Below are 27,141 nucleotides of genomic sequence, written 5' to 3'. Positions count from 1 at the left end.
GGGGGGATGTCTTATGGGACTGAGCCCTTAACCTGTGGGATCTGGTGCTATCATCTCCAGCTGGGTAGTGTCAGAATTGAGTTGAACTGTAGGACATCCAGCTGGTGTCAGAGACAATTGCTCGGTGGTGGGGAAAGATATGCAGGTGCTGGAGTTGGGGTCACAATCAGAGTCAAGTCGGAGTTTTCTGCAGCCAGGAAATCCAGGACTCAAAAAGGAAAGCAGGGAATAGTCAGGGTATTGCAAGCATTGAAGTAAAAATGAAATAAGCCACGGCCCTTTTCCGGGTCACTGATTATCTAGTGAGCAAATGCATTATCACAGTGTCTCTGGGTGGTCAAGGCTTGGGAGTACTTTGCAAACAGTGGAAAATTTTTTTGGGAAGATACCCAGGAGAGATAGTGAGGCATCTCAGGAATTTGAGTTGAACTAATTTAGTTCTTGCTTGGGGAGGGGGCGAGGGGGGGGAGGTCAGCCAACCGGAAAAGCACCTCATCTAAGCAGGACCTTGGAGCTGGGTGAGTAAGGAGTCATGAGACTTGGTGGAGCCCAGCCAAGGTCTGGAGTGGAGGCACAGGGTGGTATGAACCCATCTGGGCAGGAAGAGGCAACAGAAGGCAGTCGAGGGGCAGTGGAGGATGGATAAAAAGGCAGGTTTTAGCCCAGCGATGATCAGTGTTTAGCAAGGGCAGGGGGCACCTCTCCCTGCGGGGCACCACATTGTCATTACTGAGAGCCGTCTGGAGTTAAGGACAGTCCTAGGCAAAGGCATCACCTGGAGATTGTTCGGGAATGGTGACTCCACACCTAGGATGTCATCATTTGCATTTTCACATGATCCTTAGGAGGTTCAGGAACATGTTAAAGTATGAAGAATCTGGATCTAGGAGAAATAGCCCCAGCACATCCTCCTCGGCCTCATCCTGATTACATTCATGATTCGTTACATTTGACTTCACGAAGACTTCCCAAGGACAGGCCTCCAGGAGGAAGATGTCCTGGCCAGGGCCGGGTGAGCTGCCCCCCGGGAACAGGCATTCCCCTGCCCCTGCCTTAGGGAGCGTCTGTATCAGTTTTACAAGGTCACAATCCCTTATACAAATCCCCTGTGGCCAGATGTGTTTCAGAACTCAGACTTTTTCATATTTTAGGACCATGATATGATGCATTTACTAATACATTAAGGACTCTCCCAGTGGGATCTGAGGTAGCAACCTGGGATCAAATGCTTTAACATTCTGCAATTTATCATACCAGAAAGAGTAAACCTGCTAAGACCAGGTCAATTTTAGTGGCAAATTTAATGAAAAAAACTTCTGTCTTCAGAGTGCAGGGATTTTATCTTTTTAATCTTTTATTATTTTTTAAGCTCCATGCCCCATGCTCAAACTCATGACCCTGAGATCAAGAGTCACGTGCTCCAGGCAGCCTGGGTGGCTCAGCGGTTTAGCGCCGCCTTCAGCCCAGGGCGTGATCCTGGAGACCTGGGATCCAGTCCTACGTTGGGCTCCCTGCATGGAGCCTGCCTCTCCCTCTCTCTGTGTGTGTCTGTCATGAATAAATAAAATCTCTAAAAAAAAGAAAGGATGAGGAATAACGCCCCTCCCACACCTGCCACCTGGTATGTGTACAAACACGGAACTGAGACTGGACCGTTCCTTCTCCAGCTGGGCTGTGAATGACACATCTCATCTTTTCCATCCCCCAGACACTCAGCCATGTCGGGGTGGTGGTGGTAACTGGTCCTCAGAAAGTCCGTGGTGTGAGTCGGTTCCAGCACAGCGAGCTGAGTCCTCACATCTATTCTGAAGCCTTACCCAGGTAAGCCCTGCCAGGAAGACAGGGGCGAAGGGCTGGCTGGGGCTGTTGGTACAAGGAATGTCCAAGTAGTTTCTAGGAAAGTCTCAAAGGCCTTCTCCAAATGCCAGCAGAGAAAGCTCCTGGGCCAAGGTCCATCGCTGCTCTTAGGATGGTGCTTGGCTGACAACACTGGCAGAGGGGCCGTCATGGACTTGAGCATGTCCAGACCAGGAAACCAGGGGCGCCTGGCTGGCTCAGTTGGTGGAGCTTGCGACTCTTGATCTGGGGGTTGTAAGTTCAAGCCCCATGTTAAGTCTAGGGATTATTCAAAAATAAGATCTTTTTTTTTAATTTTTATTTATTTATGATAATCACAGAGAGAGAGAGAGGCAGAGACACAGGCAGAGGGAGAAGCAGGCTCCATGCACCGGGAGCCAGACGTGGGATTCGATCCCGGGTCTCCAGGATCGCGCCCTGGGCCAAAGGCAGGTGCTAAACCGCTGCGCCACCGAGGGATCCCCAAAAATAAGATCTTAAGGGACACCTGGGGGGCTCAGTGGTTGAGCATCTGCCTTTGGCCCCGCGTGTGATCCTGGAGTCCCAGGATCGAGTCCCACATAGGGCTCCCTCCATGGAGCCTACTTCTCCCTCTGCCTATGTCTCTGCCTCTCTCTGTGTCTCTCATGAATAAATAAATAAACTCTTCAAAAAAAATTAAAAACAGAAATTTATTTTTAAAAAATTAAGATCTTAAAAAAAACAATCAGGAAACCAGAGACCTCCTTCCTCTCTGGGGTTGCAGGAATCGTTTTTCTTCCTCTTTTTTGTTTTTGTTTTTTTTTTTTAAGATTTCATTTATTTATTTGACAGAGAGAGAGCACAAGCAGGGGGAGCAGCAGAGGGAGAAGGAGAAGCAAACTCTCTGTTGAGCTGGGAGCCCCACATGGGGCTTGATCCCAGGACCCCAGGATCATGACCTGAGCTGAAGGTAGATGCTTCACCGACTGAGCCACCCAGGCGCCCCTGCAGGCATCATTTCTGCTTGTCCTTGGGCTTCACTGTCTCTCAGTCCCCTCATGGCCCCCTCATCCATGCTGTAATCTGTCTGCGCTGTTTCCCTTCTTTTGCAGGAGTTTATCAACTCTTTTTGTAATACGTGTCCAACGTAGAAAAACGAGGAAACTCAGATGCATGTAACCATCCTGACACTGGGGAACAATGCGAAGTGCTCTTCTGAGGCCTCTGCCCGAATCGAGTAGCATTCCAGTGACAGTCTGTGGGGCGGTGCTGTTACTGTATCACTCCCATTTTACAGATGAAGGCACAAGACACAGAGAAATTAAGTCACTTGCTCCAAGTTGCTGGGTGAAGTGGCAGCCTGGGATTTGAACCAGGCAGCATGGTGTCGGGAGTCAATGCCCTTAACCACCACACTTCTTTGTATTTTAAATGTAGATTTTTTTTTCATTGATTATTAGGAATATATGGGATCCTTGAACTGTTTGGTGGCCTTTCTTCTACTTGTCTTCAACATCATAAAATAGTCTTCTACAACCTTTCCTTCAAAAATGAAAGTAGTCTTGTTTTGATTGTAAAAGTGATAAAGGAAATGAATTTATGTATAAAGTGTCTCTTCAGGGTTACACCAGATGCTGGTGACACTGGTCACCTCTGGAGGGAGCCAGATGGAAGGCAGATATGGTTGAGAGAGAGGCGTTTTATCATATAAACTTCTGCACTCTTGATAGACTATGGGAATGCAGTGCCTATTTCCAAAAATAAGTAAGTTTTAAAAATAAAACTGATTCATCCTCATTGCAAAAAAAATCAAATATAGAAAGTAGGAAATAAATTCATCTTTAAAACTCAATACCCAGAGGGACGCCTGGGTGGCTCAGTGGTTGAGCATCTGCCTTTGGCTCAGGGTGTGGTCCTGGGGTCCTGGGATTGAGTCCCACAGCAGGCTCCCCGCAGGGAGCCTTCTGCCTGTGTCTCTGCCTCTCTGTCTCTCATGAATGAATAAATAAAATCTTAAAAAAAGAGCCCATGACTTGTTTCACTTAAATCCACTGGTACATAGCAGACTACCCCAAATATTAGTGTCTTTAAGCAGGGATTTACAATTTTTCATGATGGTGTGGGACAGCTGTGCAGTTTCTCTTCTGATTTCATCTGAGATGGCATCCAGCGGCAGTTTGGCAGGCTCGGAAGGTCCAAGGTCACCTTATTCACACGGTTGGTGGCTCTCAGTTCTTCCCCACCTGGCCAGGTCACCCCTCTGACACGGAGCAGCTCTCCAGGATGGCCAAAGAGAAGCCATGGGCCTTCTGAGGCCCCACCTGGAATTTCACAGCATTTGTTCCTCTGCATTTAAGATTTTATTTATTTATCTGAGAGAGAGAGGGAGCAGGGGAAGGGCAGAGGGAGGAAGAAAGAATCTCAAGCAGACTCCAAGCTGAGCATGGAGCCCGACATGGGGCTCCATCTCACGGCCCTGAGATCAACCAACACCTGAGTGGAAATCAAGAGTTGGACGTTTAACCAACTGAGCTGCCCAGACACCCCTGTTCATCCGCATTTATATTGGTCAAATTAAGTCAAAAGTGCAGATGCAAGGGGTGGGGAAATCGACCTGACCCAATGATGAGAAACCACCTCACGAAGGGCCACATGTATAGGGCGGAGAGGAATTTGGGGCCGTGTTTCCCATCAGCCACAATACAGTAGGAGTCCACGTATATAAAGCAGAAAAGCAGGCAAAACCAACTTAAGCTGTTCTAGATTCCTTAGCAGCGAGGCCTGGAGGGGAAGATGGGGGAGACCATCTGGGTTCTAGGAGGTCTGCACTTCTTCATCTCGGTTCTGGTTACTAGAGTGTGTTCAGCTTATGGAAAATCAGCAAGCTCTAAACTTAAGGCATCTGAGATTGTTCCCGATTGCTATCCTTGAATTCAACGGTACAAATATAGACAGTGGCTTATGAAGAATGACGTTCATTCCTCTTTCAGGTCACAGTCTAGCTGGTCGGGATTTCAGGGTTGTTCCATCTTCTCTTGCTGTCCCATCACCACGTCCTCATCTGAATAACTGAAGCTGGGACACCTGGGTGGCTCAGTGGTTGAGTGTCTGGCTTCAGTTCAGCTCATGATCCCAGGGTCCCAGGATTGAGTCCCACATCGGGCTCCTCACAGGGAGCCTGCTTCTCCCTCTGCCTGTGTCTCTGCCTCTCTCTCTGTGTCTCATGAATAAATAAACAAAATCTTAAAAAAAAAAAAAAGAGCTGAAGCTGGTCCTGGCGGTCTGCATTCCAGCTACTGGCAAAGGACCCAGAGGGGTAATCCCAGATGAACACATTCCTTTGGAACTAATAGAGTAGAAGTTACACACATCACTTCCACTCACAATCCACTGGCCAGAATTTATGCTCACGCCCCTGCCTGGCTGGGAAGGGAGGCTTCGGCTGGGCAGCCTGTGCCGGGAAGTACCAACTTCAGGAAATAGCTAGCAGCCTGCTGCACCTTTCACGATGAAGCTTTTCTTCACTCATTATGTGCTCGAAAGGCTACCCAGAAATAGCTAACTTCCTTTTTCACAGTGTTAAAAGATTAAAAAAACACCAACTGACCTGAGTTCTATACTTGTAATGCCTGTGTCAAAGTCAAGGCTGTTATAGACTGGAAACGTGCCTCTCGATACCAGTGTTGAAAACATTACGTTCCTGTTGCTGCCAACAGAAAGTTCAGGGGGTATTTTTTCAGTGACTGTGTACTCAAAACCCCTGGGGAAGTTGATTTAATAATCATTGTTCAGATGTAAGTGATGAATCGCTATTTTTTTTTTTAAGATTTTACTTATTCATGATTGAGAGAGAATGGAGAGGGAGAGAGCAAGTGCGTGTGCACACACAGAGAGGGAGAAGCAGGCTCCCGGAATCACTGAATTCTATTCCTTTTTTTTTTTTTTAAGATTTTTATTTATTTATTAATGAGAGACACAGAGAGAGAGAGAAAGAGAGGCAGAGACACAGGCAGAGGGAGAAGCAGGCTCCATGCAGGGAGCCTGATGTGGGACTCGATCCCAGGTCTCCAGGATCACACCCTGGGCTGAAGGCGGCGCTAAACCGCTGAGCCACCCAGGGTTGCCCTGAATTCTATTCCTGAAACCAATATTGCATTGTATGTTAACTAGAATTTAAATTTAAAAAAAATTTTTTTTTTTTTAGATCTGTTCAGGAAGATAGTGATAATGGGAACTTGTCTGAGACCCCTGGATGGCTCAGCGGTTTAGCACCTGCCTTTAGCCTAGGGCATGTGGAGTCCCGGGATTGAGTCCCGCATCGGGCTCCCTGCATGGAGCCTGCTTCTCCCTCTGCCTGTGTCTCTGCCTCTCTCTCTGTGTCTCTCATGAATAAATAAATAAAATCTTAAAAAAAAAAAGGGAACTTGTCTGATACTTTTGTGATATCAGTGATATTCTCTGTATCACGGTACTTTAGTCGCTGGTAGCTATTTTAACTTTTTTAAAAAGATTTTATTGATTTATTTGAGAGCCAGAGAGAAAGCACACCTGAGCGGGGAGGGGTAGAGGGAGAGGGGGAAGCAGACTCCCCACTGAGCAGGGTGCCCAATGGTGACTGCATCCCAGAACCCCGGGATCATGACCTGAGCTGAAGGCAGTCGCTTAACTGAGTGCTCTATTTTTATTTATTTATTTTTTAAAGATTTAATTTATTTATTCACAAGAGACACAGAGAGAGAGAGGCAGAGACACAGGCAGAGGGAGAAGCAGGCTCCATGCAGGGAGCCTGACGAGGGACTTGATCCTGGGTCTCTAGGATCAGTCCCTGGGCTGAAGGCGGTGCTAAACTGCTGAGCCACTGGGGCTGCCCTTTTTTTTTTTTTTTTCTGAGTGCCCTATTTTTAAAGTTTTATTTATTTACGTAATCTCCGTACCATTTGGGACTCCAACCCATGACCCTGAGACTGAGTCACATGCTCTTTTGACTGAGCCAGCCAGGTGCCCCAGCTGGTAGCTATTTCCAAGAAAACAATATTTTAAATACAAATTGGGACCTAAATTATAGACAGTCTAGATTATATGTGGAGAATAGCACTCCAAATTGTATCTTTTCCAGATCATTTTTAACCTTTCAGTAAAAACAAAGATCCTCTTATAATTTCAGCCACACACACAATTTAATGTCCAGGCCTCAGCTGCCTTATGTTTGGGCTCTTCTGAAGGCAGGAGGGACTCTACCTTCCCTGAAGGAAATGGGCTCGTGAGCACCATCCTGGGGACGGATGTCCTGGGGGCCATACAGGCCGGCCTGAACACCCAGTCCCTCCTCACCAAGGAGGGCTCAGTGGCTGGCAGCAGAAGGTGGAGTCCATCCCTCTGTTCTATGTTCTTTTTTTTTATTTTAAGATTTTACTTTTTTATTTCATTTTTATTTATTTTTTTATTTCATTTTTATTTATTTTTTTCATTTTATTTATTTATTCATGAGAGACACAGAGAGAGAGAGAGGAGCAGAGGGAGAAGCAGGCTCCATGCAGGGAGCCCGACACGGGACTCGATCCCAGGTCTCCAGGATCACGCCCCGGGCTGAAGGCGGCGCTAAACCACTGAGCCACCGGGGCTGCCCTACTTATTTATTTTAGAGAGAATCTTCATCAGACTCCCCACTAATCGTGCAGCCTGACGCGAGGCTCAATCCCACAACCTCGAGATCATGAATCAAGCTGAAATCAAGAACTGGACACTCAACTCCTGAGCCACCTAGGCACTCGCTGTCTATGTTCTGCTGCTGTGGACTCCCCTTTGCCTCACAATGGCCATCCCCCCAAAAGAGTTTATATAAAATGAAAGAAAAATATTAAAATGTACAAATGACATTTTTTTTAGCCTTAATCTCTAGAACCTCTCCATTTTCTTATGCACAGCACAGGTCTGATAACTAGGACTCGGGGCAAGGCCCTGCAGTCGTTGGCCTTTTCAAGCCATCTGGGGTCTAATTTTCATGCCTCCTCAGCGCCACCTGCGCTCGGCTGCTCCTCCGAGTAGAAGCCAAGACTTCTTCACCTCGCCGAGGAGCAGTGGCCAGAGCCGAATCCCACATCCGCAAGCCATGTCCCCTGTGGGGCTGCGCTACCCTTTCCCGCTGGGTAACCAGGAGGCCACCTGAACACCGCTGCTCCGCCTGCGGCTTTGTCTTCTGGGGAGGCTTGGAACAGGTCAGTCCAGTACACTGAACCCTGCGTTCGGACTCACAGAGGCTATCACTCTTACACCTACAGCTCATCGTTCGGAGCCATGAACTTTGTTTGTAAAGAGCGGTCCCAAAGGTTCCTGCAAACTGCTTGTGTTTGCACCGAGATGGGGAACCTTACGCTTGGCCCACGTTTCTCAACTGCACCTGGCCTTCAAGCCCTGATGCACCTCCCAAGTGAACCTAAGCAGAGAATCCAGGGCCCACATTGCCCTCCCCGCAAGATCACAGGGAAAAACGAAGCCACACAGAGGAAGGACGGGCCACAGTTTGCTATTGTCCAGTGTCTCTGGGCCTCAGAAGGCCGCCACTTCCCGCAGTTGCAGCCCGGGGTCCCGCTCCACTCGGAGCAGGTGAATTCCTCTGCTGAAACTTGCACACAGCAAGGAGACGGTGTCGCCAACAGCCAGGGAGGTCAGAGGTCCTGATCCATCCAGGGACAGGGTGAACAGGCAGGCTGGGGGAGGAAGAGAGAACCAGCGGCTTAGGGCGCGCGAGGTCTCTGTGAGGAACCGTGTCAATAAAGCGTGCCCTCCGCCTCTAACCCAGGCAGGAGCAGCACCCGAGCTGCAGAGGGCTGCGCACCGGCGGGGAAGGCAAACGTGGGCCAGCCGCAAGGCTTCAACTCCAGAGAACAGCACGTGGGCCAAACAAGGTGTGTATCACTTAGAGGCACACCCAGTCGGGGCCTGGCCTGTCGCCCTCCCTGACTGCCCGCCCAGAGTACAGAGCAGGGGCTGGGGCGGAGGAACAGACAGGGGTGCTGTTCTTCAGCTGCTGGGGCCTTGCTCCCTTCAACACAGAGGAAACTGGGACCTGCAGGGCAGTCTGGGGGCCTCCGGCTGACCCAGTGTCCCCTCTGCCCCCGTCTCGGGAGCTGCTCTTCTATGATCTACAGGTGCACACCTGGTGGGCCGGGCAGCACTCTCAGACCTTGCTGTCCCTGGTCTCAGGTTTAGGAGCGTGGACTCTTGGGACAGGCGCTCTCCACCTCCCACCACTCGTGCCGGGCAGCTGGAGAGGTGGGATACAGCAGGGCTGTGCTCCCTACCGAAGTTCGGCTTGTGTGCCCCTGGACATGATCTCACGTCTCTTCCCTGAGAAAAGATAGGGCTACCCTATCCTCCCCTCTGGGAGCTAAGTTTCTGGAAAGTAACCATGGGAGGGATTTGTCATGCGATTCTCTAAGTTCACACTATTCCTGTGTCTGTCAGAACTCAGGGTCCAGGACAAAATAGCTTGGAGCCAGTGGAGTGCTGGTAAGGCAGCTTTCTGGAAGAAAAAAAACAACCACCTTTACTCATAGCACTCACACCCTTTGTGGTGTAAATACTCCCACTATGACCTTATAAAAAATTCCTGAATATTTCACTATCAGCCGGTAGGAGTGGCTCTGGCATTCCACTTCACTGAGGGCTCGGTGGAGCTGTGTTCCCCAAGGCATCTTTCTCTGGTGCTTTGACATGTCATGACCTTACTGTGATCTCAAACCTTAGCTGCAGCGTCAAACTGGGCAGTCTTGCGGAGACCATCCTTATGCTACCTCACCCCCGCCACGAGCTGAGACTCTCATTTTATTTATTTTATTTTTTTGAGACTCTCATTTTAGACCTTAAAACATGAATTTGAAAATGGCAATCCTTGTACTCTGTCAGACGTTTTGAGCATCACACATTTAAACCTGAGGAAGAACTTCAGATAGAAAGACTACCAAGAGCTCAATGTATTTGAGCTCTCCAGAACCAGTCTGAACAACATGGCACCAGGGCTCCTGCAGTGATGGCTTATAGCCAGACGGTCAGCAGAATCCCGATATCATAGTGTCATCTTTTAACCACTACGGGCCTGGAGAGTGGCAGGACATGGGTGGCTTTGTACTTGCTGAGCAATGGAAAGAAAGAGTTTCAAGGAAGCTTTTAGGACTCCATGTAACTTTGAGAAGCACCACCAGCAGGCTGCTTACCTCCAGTATCTTGGTTCCAAATCTTCACTTTGCAGTCATGTGACGAGGTAGCAATTACAGGCATCAAGGCCAGTGCTCTTGGTAGAAAGACACAGGATGCGACAGTCTGGAAATGGCCCTTATATTCACATATTCTGTTCCGCGTCTGCCGTAGGTCCCACAACTGTAGAGTAAGGACACAGGCTGGCTCAAACGTACCTACTCTCTAGCTTTATACATGCTACCCTCACTGACTTCCACCTCCCCGCCTTCTCAGGAGCCACCTCTTCCCTCTAGTTACCCACTTATGTAGCTACCCCTCATCTTCATCCATCCACCCACATACTGAATCATCCATCCAATGATTATTTTTTGTTTTTTAAATTTATTTGTTTTTAAAGATTTTACTTATTTATTCCTGATAGAGAGTGAGAAAGAGGCAGAGACACAGACAGAGGGAGAAGTAGGCTCCCAGCAAAGAGCCCAAAGTGGGACTCAATTCCGACCCTAGGATCACACCCTGAGCCAAAGGCAGACACTCAACCGCTGAGCCACCCAGGTGTCCCTGTTTTTCTAATTTAAATTCAATTAGCCAACATAAAGTACCCACTTAGTTTCAGATGCAGTGTTCAATGATTTATCAGTTGTGTGTAACACCCAGTGCTCCTCCCATCATGTGCCCTCAATGCCCATCACCAAACTACCCCATCCCCCATGATGATTATTTTAAACATCGACTATCTTAAACAACCCTGGTTAAGGATGTGCTGGGAGGGTCGCTGCCTCCCTCATTAATGTCATGATTAGGGAAATGAAAGCTCCAAGTCCTACAGCATGATGGGACAGTATGAAGTTGGCTACTTTTTTTTTTTTTTAAGTTTTTTATTCAAGTAATCTTTACACCCAGGTGGGGCTCAAACTCATGACCCCAAGACCAAGAATCACATGCTTGGGGATCCCTGAGTGGCTCCGCGGTTTAGCACCTGCCTTCAGCCCAGGGTGTGATCCTGGAGACCTGGGATCGAGTCCCACGTCAGGCTCCCTGCGTGGAGCCTGCTTCTCCCTCTGCCACTGTTTCTGCCTCTCGTTCTCTCTGTGTCTCTCATGAGTAAATAAATAAAATCTTTAAAAAAAAAAAAAAAAAGGAGAAAGAATCACATGTTCCTCCGACTGAGCCACCCAGGTGTCCCGAGGTCGCCTTTCTACAACAGCTCAAGAGCTGCCTGACATTCAGCCTCCTGGCCTCTGTGGATCCTTGGAGACCCCACAGTTGGGAACACCTTCTCACAAGTACACAGAGGCACAGCCTTTCTAATTTCTTACCTACATGCTAAAATTTGGTAAATGATGACGAGACTCTCCAACAAAGGAGGTGAAAGTTCTACCCATCCCACTCTTGTTGATATGATCAGACCGCCGCTAGATAATGTTCCAGGAGGAGAGCAAACTGAATTGTGTCCAAAAAATAATGCAGTCCCTGGATACCATGTAATTCAAAAGAACAATGTTCAGAGAGGAGAGCGATCCGGAAAATAAGGAAATCACGGGACACTGTGTCGGTTGTAGGAGCTAGAAATGCTTAGCTTGGTAAAGAGATGCTACATCAATAGCCTGGGATTCAACACCTCAACCTACCATGATCAGAGGTGCGGTCTTGTGCAAGAGATTTCACTTGCCATGCCTCTCTTTGCTCAGCTGTAAAATGGCAATTATAATAGAACCTAACGGACAAGGCTGTTGTAAGGATTAAATGAGATACTCCATGTCATGTGCTCAGGCCAGCACCTAGTGTGTAAGGTTTGATACAATGGGAGCCGTAATTGTTCTATTTGGACTAGATGCCCCTTTTAACCTATATTCTACAATGAGGAATCCAAGGTACTTTGAAGGAGCCAATGCAATCTAATCCAAAATTAACTGTGAGGAAAGGTATGTGGGTAAGGGTTGGGGTGGGCCATCGGCCAACACTGGCACTTCAAACTTCCTGGAAGAGCTTGAGCCTCCTTTACTGCGACCACATGTACAATGGAAATAATGTGGCTCTGGGATCCCTGGGTGGCTCCATGGTTTAGCCCCTGCCTTCAGCCCAGGGCGTGATCCTGGAGACCTAGGATCGAGTCCCACATCGGGCTCCTGCGTGGAGCCTGCTTCTCCCTCTGCCTCTGTCTCTGCCCCCACCCCGCCGTGTGTGTCTCTCATGAATAGATAAATAAAATCTTAAAAAAAAAAAGAAAAAATTAAAAAAAAAGAAAGAAATAATGTGGCTTTTCAAATAGTCCCTCCCCTTTCTCAGCTCTGCTGGGAGTAGGGATGTTAGCAAACTGGTTCTGTGTTTAGCACCTTCCTATCTTGACTCTCATCCCATCCCTCTTTTCCACTACCAATTCAGAAAGCCCAAGGCTCATAGAAGTTTCTTGAGAGATGCATCTGGAATGCAAAGAATCACGTACAGTATGCACTTGGAACAGGCCTGAGCCATTAGTAGGGCTTGCCTATGTAGCCCAGTATGGAGGTGAGGTCAGAGTAAATAATTTGCTCATCAGCAATCAGACCCCCAGACACCCACAATCTCTTACCGTGGCTTCACAGCCTTCCCCTCCAAAGCCGTTGCTGCAGGAGATACACTTGTGTCCATCCTCACTGACCTCACAATAGGTCTGAATATGCTGCTTTGCAGGAAATACATGAGCTACCTGCAGCCCCCGGCTGTCCCATAATCTGCAAGACATGACTGCAGGAAATGAGTCTGTGGTAAATGTGTCCGATATACCCACTAACATAAGCCTCAGCTCTTTGTCGCTTCGGCTGGTCAGAGAGAATGTCATGATTTATCTAAAAACAGGAGTATGAACCAGATCAACCTTGGAGACTCAAAAGCTGCCAGGAAATAACCAAACTGAATGACGTCTGAGTTCCTTCTATTTTGAGATCCAGTTAATAAGAATTTAGACCAAGCATCCTAACTGTACAAGTTAATTTGTTAATTTGGCCCTTTGGGATACTGCTTTCCATGGACAAGAGGATATTTCTGTGCCTGTGACTTAAATTTTTTTTTAAAAAAGACAGTTATTATGATCCAGAGGAGAAGTCACCATTCCAGAATCAGATACAAAAGACTTGCAGGCCTTGGCCTACCTGGGCCATGGGGTCCATGGGGGAATGTTCTGTTCAGCCTCTTGTCTCATTTTCATCTCTTTACCTCATTCCCACTATTTCCTAAGTAGAATGAATGTCTTCTGAGATCCAGAGTTTCTCATTGTGCTTTCTACTCGAGAACGATTTACTTCATTTGACTCTCCTAACGGGGATTCCAACCCCATTTCCCCAGATAAGGCTTCATCTGAGGGCTGGGTGATTGAGAACACCTGGAGCCGAGCAGGGGCAGTAAGTGGAGCCAGGCAGCCCGAAGGGTGGGACAAGCCAGTGACAGGTCCTGAGGTTAATCTGAACATATTCACACAGGGGGTGAGTATGGGGGTCAGACATCAGCTGCTTCAGGACAAGCGCTTTTTCCTGGCATTCGACTTCTACCCGGCCAGGTCAGAGAGACCCCAGTCTCAGTGAGGGGCAAAAGGCCCTGGGAAGGCACAGCAGGGAGGAGAAGCAGAGGAGGGAAGGGAGTTATGTAAGCACGGGAACCACAAACCTTCACCAGAAACACCTTGACTGCTGCTCAGTAAGCCCACCTGATGGTTTTATCTTCAGAAGTCTGTAGTATATACGGTTCTTGAGGGACCCAGCACAGGTGAGTGACCTGGAAAGAGCAAAATTTTCAAAACTTCTCCACACCAAGTCATTCTTCCGCTGTAATTCCTGTAGACTGTGCTAAATAGCATCTCTCCACCACTTCCCAAGGATGCTGACTAGCACATTTGACTTGGAGGGATTCGGTGTTTTGTAGATACCCAGCAGTCGTGCTCTACTGGCATCCCCTGGATCGGCAGCAGCAATGGTAGCAGGCGCCCATACGTGTGCTGGAGAGCTGCTGGCGAGTAGCAGCTAAGGGCAGCAGCCCCCTGTTCTGTGGTGGGACCACTGAAACCCTGCTCTAAGGCCTCACAGCGTTCAGGAGAAGTGTTCTTTCTCCCCATCCCTGTAGCCCCCTGCTGGACAGGCATGAAACAGTTTTCAAAACAACCCGACATGACAGGATTTTCTTCCAGCAACCTCCACAAATACGGGGGGCACAGAGCAAGCGCACCTTGCCATGGAGGGTTGTCTTCAAAACTGGAGAAGAGGGGGGGATCCCTGGGTGGCGCAGCGGTTTGGCGCCTGTCTTTGGCCCAGGGCGCGATCCTGGAGACCCGGGATCGAATCCCACATCGGGCTCCCGGTGCATGGAGCCTGCTTCTCCCTCTGCCTGTGTCTCTGACTCTCTCTCTCTCTGTGACTATCATAAATAAAAAAAAAAAAAAAAAAAAAAAAAAAAAAAAAAAAACTGGAGAAGAGGGATCCCTGGGTGGCTCAGCGGTTTAGCACCTGCCTTTGGCCCAGGGCGTGATCCTGGAGACCCGGGATCGAGTCCCACATCGGGCTCCCTGCATGGAGCCTGCTTCTCCCTCTGCCCGTGTCTCTGCCTCTCTGTGTCTCTCATGAATAAATAAATAAAATCTTTAAAAAATAAATAAAAATTTAAAAAAAACTGGAGAAGATAACCATGCGTGATATTTAATGACCACTAAAGGAACATCTACCAATGTCAGGTCATAGGATTCCCCCACTTTATAAATGAAGACACTGACAGTCTAAGTGCCTTTCTTGGAGTAACACAGCTAAAAAGTGACAGACCTTGGGGTGCCTGGCTGGCTCAGTCAGTACAGCATGTAACTCTTGATCTCAGGGTTGTGAGATCAAGCCCCACAGTAGGGTAGAGATTACTTAAAAGCGATGGATCCATAGTTTGAACCCAGGTATGACTGACCTCAAAGGCTGTGAGGCTATATACCAGCCTGCTACCAGAAAACACTGGTCTTCATAAAGCAAATTATACTTAGAGCAAAAAGGTCATGCTTGTTTCTTTGCCCAGAAGCTGTGAGCTCTGGTGGACTGTGTCCTGGGCCGCCAACCCTGCTCCTGGCACAGCAGATATAGAATAGCTGCATTTTGAGGGAACAAATGAGGACACCACTTAAAATTCCAATGTGAACTAGTGGAGGTGTTCTCTGGAGCAGAAGACCTCAAAACATCATCCAATCTGGAAACCCTGAAACGCCAGGGTCTGACAGAGAGCTCAGGGTGAGCAGTAGCGAGGCCCCCAGCCTCTCCTGCCCGGAAGGTCTCCTCATCTCTCCCCCAGGCTGCGTGCCTCGCCCCCTGCTCCCTCCTGCTGTCCCACTCTCTACTGCGTGTGAGTTACTAACCAGGTTCCTGGAGACAGAAGCTCTCTCCGCACACTGTCCAGTCCCAACGTCCCACAGAAGCAGAGTATTGTCCCGAGAGCCAGTGCACAGCTGTGATGAGTCTGGGGAAACAAGGGAAACATGGTCCATGAGACGGGCCTGGCACAGAGCTTTTCAGAAAATATAACAGGGGACACCAGGGTGGCTCAGTCAGTTAGTTGCGTGTCCGACCCTTGGTTTCCACTCAGGTCACGATCTGAGGGTCGTGAGATTGAGCCCTTATGTCAGGCTCCATGCTCAGTGGGAGCCTGCTTCTCTCTCTGCCTCTGCTCTTCCCCCTGCTTACACCCACTCAGTTTCTCTCTCTCAAAATAAATAAATAGGTCTTAAAAAAAAAAAAAGTACGACAGCATTAGGAAGAGATCTGTTTGACTTTACCTGGACTCACAGCCAATCCAGTGACCACCATGGCGTGGCCAGAGAACTGCTGCCTTGGTTGTGAGGGGTCATGCAAGTCCCACATCATGACCATCCTGTCACGAGAGGCGCTGAAGAACTGGCTGGATTTGTGAATACAGGCTATCTGCTCAAGAGAAAAAAAAAGTTCTGGTGTGCTTGTTTGATTGGACTTTAAAATGGGCAACAGACCTGGGGCTGCAGGTGTCAGAGCCTGAGGCTCTCTCTACGTCGCCGTGGGAATGCACTGCATCTGGTGTGTCGCTACCACACTTTGCACCATGAGTTGTGGCTGTCGCCTGGTTTCACTATGACAGAGTCTGCAACTCAATTCTGCTTTTCAGTTCATTTAGGGTGATTTCAGGGAGGGGAGTTATAGAGACTGGCATTCTCTGTCCTTTTTGCTAGGAGCTCAGTCTACCCTGCAATGCTTTTTTAATAAATTAATTTTTATTTAGCTGTTGTTGGCTTTTTAAAAATTTCCCCAAGAGGGGTTCCTGAGTATAGAGATTTTATCATTTATTTACTTATAATTTATTTATAATATATTTAAAATATAAAGAAGTTGTATCATGTATTATTTTTCTACCTACAGTAAACACACAGGCAGCCTCCAAACATGTCCCTGTTGAATTAGGATAAGCAGGGAGAGTTGTTCTCTGTTTACCACCTGAACTATTAAGGGCTTAGTGACCAAATAAAAATCATGTCTAATATGCCTGTAACAATAGCTAAGGGAATGGTTTGCTCTGCTTTTCCTCGAATAGGGCCTCATGGCATCAAATGAGGCCCTTGTGTTATTTTTAAGACTGAATATCCAATCACTCCTACATCTAGAGCCATTAATACTCCTTTATTCAGTTCCAAGTTCCCTCCCTGATAATGATCATTTGATAATTACCTTAGTGATTTCTCGCTCATGTCCTTTGAACCTTCTCACCACATTTCCAGTCTTCCAGTTATAGGCCACAACTGTCTGCGGAGAGTCATTAGAGTCATTAGCATCTCTGTAATATTTTCAGGGAAGTGAATCTCTGAATATTTTAAGTAAATATTTTATTTAATTGAAACAAGCCTTTACTTCATTCTCTACCTAATTTCTCCCTCTCTGTCAAGCGTTAGGGCTTTATTGTTGTATTCCCTAGTCTTGTCCCCCTACGTGGACTTTCTTTTCTTTCCTCATGACTGGTGCTCTCTCTGCAAGGCAATGGGCCACTGCTCTGAGCCTTGCTGATGGGTTCGGGAGGACACTCCCCAAAGGGAACTGACAGCCTGAGATTCTGGTCATAAATGCTGAATTAGAATTCTACGTGGGATAAGTTCCCCCCCCCTGCACTTTCTCTTTAATAAATAAATGAGTCTTTAAAAAGAAAATTTACCATCTTAATCATTTTAAGGTGTACAGTTCAGTAGTGTTATGTATACTCACATGATTGTAAAACACATCACACTTTTTTTCTAATTAAAAAAAAAAACAAAAACCATAATCCCATTTGCCAGAGAGAATCATCATTAAAACTTTCTGTCCTTTTTCTAGGTATATACTTTAATATATTTTTTTAAGATTTTATTTATTTATTCATGAGAGACACAGAGAGAGGCAGAGACACAGGCAGAGGGAGAAGCAGGCTCCATGCAGGAAGCCCGACGTGGGACTCGACCCCCTGGTCTCCAGGCTCACACCCTGGGCTGAAGGCGGTGCTAAACCTCTGAGCCACCTGGGCGGCCCTATACTTTAACATTTTGTTATAAATCTCCTGAACAGGAGACTCCCTGTTTAGCATCCTCTGGCCCAGTCTCTGTAATTCGTTGCTAGAGAGAAAGGAGCATGTTAGCACTTGACCTGGTTAAATGCCAGTTTCTTAATCTGTAAAACAGAGAGGATAATCCTTCCCTACCTACCCCTCACAGGTGAAGATCAGATAAATAAAATTCACACATCTAAGATGATATCAACTTTAAGACAAACTACTGCCAATTAAATTATATCCATGCTTTATCAACAGTTTTTATTTTCATTTATTTTAAAATTTATTTTAAGTAGGCTCCACACCAAATGTGGGGCTTGAACTCACAACCCTGAGATGGAGTCATACATTCTACTGACTGAGCCAGCCAGGTGCCCTTATCATCAATTTTTAGATGCATACTGACTTCGGAGGTGCTCAAGTATCAAAACATGAACCTCTTTGAATCTGGGAAATACAGGGGTGTCTGGATGGCTCAGCTGGTTGAACTTTTCTGACTCTTGGTTTCCGCTCAGGTCATGATCTCATAGCTTGTGGGATTGAGCACCATGCTTAGCAGGGAGTCTGCTTGAAGATTCTCTCCCTCTGCCCCTCCCCCTGCGCTCTCTCTCTCTCTCTCAAATAAGTAAAATAAATGTATAAATTTTTAAAAATCCATGAAATATGAAAATGAGAGGTATTAAAAGAATCAACATTTTTGCTACCACCATCCTAGCTGTGAGTCCTGTGATGGAAGCAAACGTGATGGGGAGAAGCAATCAGATTCAGTGTCAGTGGGAGGAAAGACAGGAACACAGAAGGGCAGAATTATGATGCATGCCAGTTAGAGATTTGGGCAAAAGAGCAGGATAAAAGAGACTGGACTTTCTTTTTTTTTTTTTTAATTTAATATTTATTTGAGAGAGAGAGAGAGCACACAAGCAGGGGGGAGGGCAACAGGGGAGGGGGAAAGAATCTCAAGCAGGCTCCAAGTCCCCACTGATGCAGGGCTCGGTCTTATCACCCTGAGTTCACGACCTGAGCCAAAATCAAGAGTCGGACGCTCAACCGACAGAGCCTATGGTTTCACGCTACTCGACGCTGCTGCTGGAACCAGAGAATCAACGCTTCCTTCTCAAATACCTTCCCTTGGCCACAGTAAGCTGGTTCCCTGGGAAGCATCACAAACCCCACCTTATCTCTTCCTCCAGAGACACACAGGTCTGAGTTCAGGGCAGCAACGACCGAGACCGTATCCACGTGGGCTGGGCTATACTCCAGACAAGCTTTAGTTTGAGTTCTCTCTTCTATAATTTCGTCGGGCCTGCTAAAGAGAAGATGGCAAATGAGAGGCCCACTGGTACAGAGTGCGGGGGCGGGGGAGGGGCAAGGGGAAGATGAGATGGCCCACAGGAGAGGCCAGGCTGAGGAGAAATCTGGAAAAGAAGTGCAGAAGGGAGACCCACAGCCATTGCCAGAAATGGGATTATTAATGCTGAGTCTGCTCGGAATGCCTGAAGGATTGGAATCCAATAAAGGGGAAACTTGAAGCCAAGAGGCCCGGAGTCTTTGCTCACCCTAGAGCTCATTCCCAAAGATGCAGGGCCCCTCTCCGTGTGGCTGCAGACATTAGCTGTTTCTCATCCAAAAGAAAACAGACCTGTTTTCAGAAAACTGCCTGTTCGGGGAAGGTCATCAATAATCGCTCTGGGCCTTCTCTTTCTTTAGTGGAGAATTTTAATGCAACATGACAAAATTTGGGATCCCAATGCAGGATTGCCATACCTGTATTTATAAGTGCTGTGTTTGAGTTTGCTTTGCAGTTTCCCCATCCCTGCACAGAAGCTACACAAAACCTTGTGAGGAGCTCGTTTCAGATGGCACCCGAGCAGCAGCATCCCTTGTAGCTACTGGAAGCTGTGTTCCCTGCTTAGTAAAAAGAATACATACTGTTCATTTTTTAAAAAATTTTTTTTTCATACTGTTCATTTTGTTAGTGTGGTGATGTAAAATAAAGCCTTATTTTTTAAAAGACTAATTTATTGTACTTGTTTGCTTTTCCTCTTTCCCCTGCCTCCTCTTATGCCCTGGGAATGCACAACCCCCCTCCACCCATAAAGCATAATCAGATCAGAAAAAACAAAGACAAAACGAATTTTAAAAATACAAAGACGTTTCTCAACAAGTTAAATGTAGAATTACCATATGTTCAAGAATTCCACTCCTGAGAAGACACCCAGAAGAACTGAAAGCAGGTGTTCGCACAAAAAAATTATACATGAATGTTCGTGGCTGCACTGTTCACAATTGCCAAGAAGGGGAAACACCCTAAATGGCCATCAGTGGATGAGTGGAAAAACAAAATGTGGTATGTCCATACAATGAATATTAGCCATAAAAATAAATAACATAATGAAGCATACTATAAGATGGATGAACCCCGAAAACATCAAACTAAGCAAAAGAAGCTAGACACAAAACGCCACGTATTCTATGAGACCATTGGTATGAAATACCCCCAGTCAGAATCTATATGGACAGAGAGCAGATTAGTGCTTGCCAAGGGTTGGGGTGATGAGGGAACAGAGTTTCCTTTTTGGATCATGAAAATGTTTTGTTGGTTTTTTTTTAAAGATTTTATTTATGTATTCATGAGAGACACAGAGAGAGGTGGAGACACAGGCAGAGGGAGAAGCAGGCTTCCTGCGGGGAGCCCGATGCAGGACTCAATCCCAGGACCCCGGGATCACACCCCAGGCTGAAGGCAGGCGCTAAACCATTGAGACACCCAGGGATCCCCCTGGATCATGTAAATGTTCTGGAACTAGACAGTGGTGATGGTTGCGTAACACCGTCCCTGTACTAAATAAGAATACATTTTATACTATACGTAATTGTGCCACAATAAATACTAAGAATGTGTATTTGAAAATAAAAGATAATTTTCACCAGTGATGCTTCTTGAAAAGAACCTAAGTTATTCTAAAAGGTCATAGCTTGCTGGTTTGTTTTTAAATGATTTCATGTGACACTTCTCTAAACCAGTGTGCCAGGTTATTCTGTAGTAAGAATGAGATAGGAGCACCTGGCTGGCTCAGTCGGGAGAGTATGCAACTCTTGATCTCAGGGTCATGAGTTCAAGCCCCATGTTGGCATGGAGTCTACTTAAAAAAAAAAAAAAAAAAAGAATGAGATGTGAGAGCTGATGACACTACATGAGACAACACAGGTAATGACCTAGACTGGTCTGAGGGCCGGTGGGGATTCCTGAGGCCCTTTCAAGGAGTGCGTATGGTCCTCCTTCCTCCAACTACATCTCTGTGTGAGGTCTGATTTTCTTCTTATACTACAACCCCAACCACATATTGCCAATAGGCTGAATGCAGAAGCTGACATGAGAATCCAACTGCCTGGAATCCCTGGGTGGCTCAGTGGTTTAGCACCTGCCTTAGGCCCAGGGCGTGATCCTGGAGTCCCAGGATCGAGTCCCACATCAGGCTCCCTGCGTGGAGCCTGCTTCTCCCTCTGCCTGTGTCTCTGCCTTTCTCTCTCTGTCTTTCATGAATAAATAAATAAAATCTTTAAAAAGAGAGAATCCAACTGCCTTATGTTGAAACCAAATATGGACAAGAACTGCAAAAATGTAAAACAATACCAGTCTTTCCAACCAAATTTTTTGTGCATTTTGGAAAACACATTTTTCATAACATTATTTTGTGCTAACCTATATAATAAGTCTATTATTATTAACATGAATAAGTAAATATTTTTTAAATATCTGTGGGTTTTTTTTTTAAGATTTTATTTATTTATTCACGAGAGACAGAGAGAGAGAGGCAGAGACACAGGCAGAGTGAGAAGCAGGCTCCATGCAGGGAGCCAGACGTGGGACTCGTGGGACTAGATCCTGGCTCTCCAGGATCAGGCCCCGGGCCAAGGCGGCGCCAAACTGCTGAGCCACCCAGGCTGCTCCCATAAAAATCTGTGTTAATGTCAATAGGTGGCAGAGTAGAACCCAATCTACGACTTACATAAACAAAAGCTCTTTAAGATCCCCAATAATTTTTCTCAAAAGATTTATTTATTTTTAGAGAGAGACAGAGAGAGAGAGAATGAGCAGGGGAGGGGCAGAGGGAGAAGATCTTTCAAGCAAACTCCCCACTGAGCATGGAGCCTGACACAGTGGCGCTGGATCCCATAGCTCATGAGATCATGACCTGAGCTGAAACCAAGAGTCAGAGGCTTGACTCACTGAGCCACCCAGGCACCCCTTCCCCAGTAAAAGGAAGTCTTGAGGCCAAAAAGTTTATGAACCACTGGCCTAGAACTTAAATAATGCCAACAATGGATGACATATTACAATAAACAGAATTACTAAGTGTTTTTTAGATGTACTTGCATTGTCCTCAACAACTGGCAAGGCTAGAACTAAGAGAGAATGAATTAGACATTCAAAGATGCTAATCCATATGTTCATTCAGAAAACGCCTCCTAAGCACCTGATTTGTGCAGCTCCTATTCTGGTGGCTGGTGAAATACGAAGAAAGTGACAGGAAGACATGGCCAGGAGGATATCTGCTGGGACTGAACGTACCTGACAAGGTCGGGGCTAATCTCAGCTACTCTGGGTCATGCATGTCCTCTGCAACTAGCTATTCTAAGAGGCCAGAGAGTAGAGAAAAGTAAAGGGAGGGTGGGAGTACCGAGTTCCCATCTTTTGGAGACTCTGCTTAAAGTCTAGGAGATGAGTTTCTAAATTATTAAGTGGGTGGGGGGCGGGCACGCAGAGGGAGAGGAGAGAGAGACCCTTAAGTAGGCTCCACACCCAGCATGGGGCCAGATGCTGCCATTGTGACCTGAGCCCAAATCAAGAGTCTGATGTTCAACCGACTGAGCCACGCGGATGCCCCTAAGAGATGAGTTTCTTTTTTTCTTTTTTTCTTTTTTTTTTAAGAGATGAGAGTTTCTTACAGGCATGACCAGCCCAGCTCTCGGAAGAATGGTCTACAGGAAGAACAGCAAGCTAAAATTCACCAAGTATCTCAATCGTAACCATTAAAAAACCATGTTCCAGAACTGCAGCCTACACTTTGAGAAGCTGCCAGAGTTGACCTCTGGACAAGATAGGTGACTGCAAGGAAGCACAGTGCGGTGGCAAGAACACCGTGTGTGGCACCAGGAGCCCTGGGCACCAGCCCCAAGGCTGCCTCATCCCGCTGTCCTTGGGCTCCTCCGTCCCCTGCTCTGCACCTCAGCTGCCCCATCTGTAAACGAGGACAGCACATTAGATCATTTTTAGTAGACTGTGCTCCACGAGAGGAAGGACCTGGTCATGTTCATCGCTGTTCCTCAAGTGGCTCACACACTCTGGCAACATCATTTCTTGCTAAGAAGTGGGAACTGAAGGTCCCTTCCTGTTCAGACAGTCTAGGATTCTCTATACTAAGCACACACTATGCTGACAGAAAATACGCCAGGATAATTTTTAAAAATCTTGCGATGGTATCGCTTGTAGACAGGGAGAGGGTGCGGGGCTTCCCATCTGCCAGCATAGCCCATTTCAACATTATCATCAATTTAAGGACAGAGGCTGTCCACAGATCTAGGTCACCAAACAGAGCAGGTGCTATAAACGGATTGGCTTTGCTTCAAACTGATGGGACTCTTAGCTGCTACTGCAGGGAGCCGTATTTCCCATCTGAAGAGCACTCACAGGACATTCTAAGCAAAAGATAACTTTTAGAATTACTTACCCCCAAACCAATAGGATTTTCTTGGTGAGCTGCCGTGTTCAGTGCTTTGTAATGTTTATCCTTTGGAAAACAGTTCAGGCAGCCACTTCCTAATCTCTGTAATTACTGAAAAGATGCTTAAATTAATCTCTCTCTAAGCATATGTTTGCGCTGAAAGGAGATTCACAAGGTAAATGAAGACCTTGTTTAATTAAAGAGATTGTTGAGTATAGCTTTGCCTCACAAAGAGATACGTTCCAAAATTCCAATATCATATAACTGGCATATTTCCAACAATTAGGGAAGTGTACCATAATGTTAATTATACAACTATTTTTTTAATAATTTTTTTTAAGATTTTATTTATGTATTCGCAAGAGACACAGAGAGAGAGGAAGACACATAGGCAGAGGGAGAAGCAGGCTCCATGCAGGGAGCCCGATGTGAGATTCGATCCTGGATCCCAGGATCATGCCCTGAGCGAAAGGCAGACGCTCAACCTCTGAGCCACTCAGGCATCCCTATACAACTATTTTTAATTTGCATTTATTTAAGTAAACTCTACACCCAACGTGGGGCTTGAATTTACAACCCTGAGGTCAAGAGTCTTATGCTCTACTGACTGAGCCAGCCAGGCACCCCCAAAGAAGGAGATATTTAAATATTTAAGTACATCATTAAACACTTATTTTTCTTATAGTACTTCTGTTCAAAAATTTCCAGAGCTGACTGCCACTGTTGCCGTGAGAAAGGCAGTTTCTCCTGTTTAAAATAACACTTTAGTAAGCATGAATCATAGAATTTGAGATGGAAGAGCTTTTCAAAATCATCACAATATAAACCCTTTATCTAAAGATCTAAAGAATCAGGGCAGGAACACTATCTGCTCAAAACTCTAACTAGATAGCTCTCTTGACGTGGGGTTTTATTGCATTTTAACAGCTCTATTTTAAGAACTCGAATAAATAAGCCCTACCAATTAACAGTGTAGCTTATTCTAAAAATGCAGAGCAACACAGAAGAGTCCGAGATAACATTTGATTCAGGGCATCAGCACGGGAATTGGACAGACTCAGATCTGATTTACAGTTCCCTGTGGTCTTGGGCAAACTGCTGAGCCTCTTGGAATCTGTTTCCTATATGTAAGATGGAATATCTTCACTGGGTTTCTGTAAAGATCAAAGATGGTAGGCGCCTGGGTGGTTCAGTCAGTTAAGCGTCTGCCTTCAGCTCCGGTCATGATCTTGGGGTCCTGGGATTGAACCCCACGTCAGGCTCTCTGCTAAAAAGGGAGTCTGCTGTTCCTGCTACCCTTCCCCCCCACCCCATGATCTCTCTCTCGAATTAATTAATTAAATCATAAAACAAACAAACAAAAAGATTAAAGACAGCACTATGATGTGCCAAGGACAATTTTAAATGCTTTATATTCTTTAACTCTTCTGATGTATTCCACAAGCCTCTGAGCTAGATGCTAGATGCTATCTTCATTTTGAAGATGAGAAAAGTGAGGTGCAGAGATGTTAGACAACCTGCCCAACTTTACAGACAAGTTGCAAATAAGTGGCAGAGCTGAAACCTGAATGCAGGCAGTCTGACTCCAGAGGTCTTGTGCTGGGTCAGCACATTACACTTCATCTCTATAAAAGCTAGTGCATAGAAAGCCCCCCCTTGAACCTGGCTACTGGCATGATGGCTAGATTAACAAGAACAGCAACTGGAAGGAGCAATTTCTGCCAACTGACACCATTAACGCTACTGTTAATACACACATATTAAACATATGTAACAAATATACACAGAGAATATATATAAATGGGTATATGAGTCTGAAGGATATTAAACCTAAGCCAGTTATGTCTCTTGGCCAGAGTGATTGATCACACTAAGGCTAAGAATTCTTTAAGTTTTGTATTATATACCAAGGCAATTTAAAATCTCAACAGCAGAGTATACTCTGCTCATTATTGAACATACTTCAATAATGTCCGTGTAGTTGTGATTTATTATGAGTAGACTAATCAAAGAAGCAAAAACACTATTCAGTTATCTTCCACTGTTTATACTGTGAACATCCAATACATTTGAGAAGAGGGAAAGCATCATGCTCATTTTTGTATCTGAGCTTCAAGCACGGCCTGGGAGAATGGATGCAAGGCAAATATCTGTGGAATGAATGAATGAATGAATGAATGAATGAATGAATGGCATACTAAGGTGAAGAGTCGTTTGGCAAGCAGCCTTTTTTTTTTTTTAAAGTCGGCTCCAGGGCGCCTGGGTGGCTTAGTCAGTTCAGTGTCTGACTTCTGGTTTTGGCTAAGATCATGATCTCAGAGTCCTGAGATCAGGCCCAAATCCAGCCCCTGGGATAGGGCTCTACGTGGGGTCCGCTTGTCTCTCTCCTTTGCTTCCCCACCCTCTTCGCTCACACTCTCTTTCTCTCAAATAAATAAATCTTTAACAAATAAAAATTAAAAAAAATAATGTAGGCTGCATGCCCAACGGCCAGCTTGAACTCAAGCTACCCTGAGCTTAGAAGTCACACGCTCTACTGACTGAGCCAGCCAGGCGCCCTGCAAGAAGCTTTTTAAGGATCCAACCACATAAGGGTCCTTCAAAATTGCCCAACAACAAATCATTCAGGGAACAGTTCCCGGGGCTCTGTCCTAAATTTCAGGTTCAGGAAAGGCTGGAGAGGACTAGGAAAAGCCATACACGCAGTTACGGCTCTGGACATCCTTGTTGGTTCCAGATGAAACCAGGCTTAAATCTGAATCCCAGGACCCATTTCTGCCTCAATTTGCTTTCCGCGGACCTTAAGATACCAAGAGGTCACTCTAAACCTAAGGCAGAGAATTCTCTTTTAAGTCTCCAGTGCAAAAAAAAAAAAAAAAAAAAAAAAAGGGATCCCTGGGTGGCGCAGCGGTTAGGCGCCTGCCTTTGGCCCAGGGCGCGATCCTGGAGACCCGGGATCGAATCCCACGTCAGGCTCCCGGTGCATGGAGCCTGCTTCTCCCTCTGCCTGTGTCTCTGCCTCTCTCTATCTCTCTGTGACTATCATAAAAAAAAAAAAAAAAAAAAAAAAGTCTCCAGTGCAGTATTCCTCGTTACACTGCAGCAAATACCCAATTGTCATTTCCACGGAGAAAGTGGGACTCAGCAGAGGGTGGGGACTTGCTAAAGGCAAGAGGCACAGGCAGAGGCACACGAGGCACACGAGGCAAGAGGCACACGAGGCAGAGGCAGAGCCAGGGTACCTGACCTGACTTCCCTGACTCCTGGGCCACTGCTCAGGTAAATGCTGATGTCCCATCTCCCTCCCTCTCACCAGATCTCCTTAGGGGGGCGCGCACAGGACATCAAACCCTAAACAAATACAAACAAAGCCGCCGTGGAACCACGGGAAGATGGCCTGATTCGACACCCTCGTGGTACAGAGGGGGAAACTGAGGCCCGGAGTCTCACAGGGAGCCAGCATTAGGCCAGAATTTCCACCAAGGTTGCCCCAAGTTTAGGGGACAACCTGTGTCCAGTGTTCCCTTCCAGTCTCTCAGGTCTACCCACGCGGACTGTCAAAGCTTATGGGGAGGGGGGGGTGGGGAGGGGGGGCTGCGTGGTTCATCCCCCAAGATGGGGGGGGCGCTGCGGCACCTCCCAGCCCAGGGCCGGCCCTCGAGCTCCCCGCTTTCAGCAGGCGGGCGGCTGCAGCCTGCGGGGCGCGAGGGCTCCCCCCGCCCCTCCCCGCCGCCCTCCTCGCGCTCCATACCCACCGGCGGGCTGGCGGGGCCGGGAGCTGAGGCCCGGGAGCTGAGGCCCGGGGGGCGCGGAGTGCGGGGCGTCCGCCGCCACCACGCGGCACAGCCTCCCGCGTCTCCGC

At 46.8% G+C, this 27,141-nt stretch overlaps 1 protein-coding gene across 5 annotated transcripts; it reads right to left on the bottom strand.

Annotated features, from left to right (window-relative positions):
- Positions 1-8,325: 8,325 nt before the first annotated feature.
- Positions 8,326-27,141, bottom strand: WDR31 (WD repeat domain 31). Of its 5 annotated transcripts, none has more exons than XM_041763030.1 (11): positions 27,035-27,119; positions 23,286-23,390; positions 19,318-19,461; positions 18,727-18,859; positions 16,707-16,781; positions 15,788-15,932; positions 15,371-15,471; positions 13,697-13,764; positions 12,587-12,728; positions 10,032-10,194; positions 8,326-8,525 (listed from the first exon to the last, which is right to left on the bottom strand). In XM_041763030.1, exons 3-11 carry the CDS (start codon positions 19,428-19,430, stop codon positions 8,365-8,367), a joined length of 1,101 nt encoding a protein of 366 aa, XP_041618964.1. In that variant the 5' UTR covers positions 19,431-19,461; positions 23,286-23,390; positions 27,035-27,119; the 3' UTR covers positions 8,326-8,364. The 5 variants fall into 5 exon arrangements, with proteins under 5 accessions (XP_041618964.1, XP_041618968.1, XP_041618965.1 ...); XM_041763034.1 differs by having other exon boundaries at positions 18,727-18,856; XM_041763031.1 differs by having other exon boundaries at positions 19,318-19,458.

Source organism: Vulpes lagopus, chromosome 7, assembly GCF_018345385.1.
Source record: "Vulpes lagopus strain Blue_001 chromosome 7, ASM1834538v1, whole genome shotgun sequence".
NCBI lineage: Eukaryota > Metazoa > Chordata > Mammalia > Carnivora > Canidae > Vulpes > Vulpes lagopus.
Note: the sequence above shows the minus strand (reverse complement) of the source record. Positions and strands in the feature narration are given on the sequence as shown.

What these genes read in the sequence shown, in the direction of transcription:
- WDR31 (XM_041763032.1), bottom strand. Translation starts at nt 19,430, where the DNA reads ATGCTGCTGCTCGGGTGCCATCTGAAACGAGCTCCTCACAAGGTTTTG. An exon ending in CTTCTGTCTCCAGGAACCTG is followed by an intron (nt 13,765 to 15,370) that starts GTTAGTAACTCA and finishes TGCTCTTTCCAG; the next exon opens with GTCACTCACCTGTGCTGGGT. An exon ending in GGGAAGGCTGTGAAGCCACG is followed by an intron (nt 10,195 to 12,586) that starts GTAAGAGATTGT and finishes CTTACTCTACAG; the next exon opens with TTGTGGGACCTACGGCAGAC.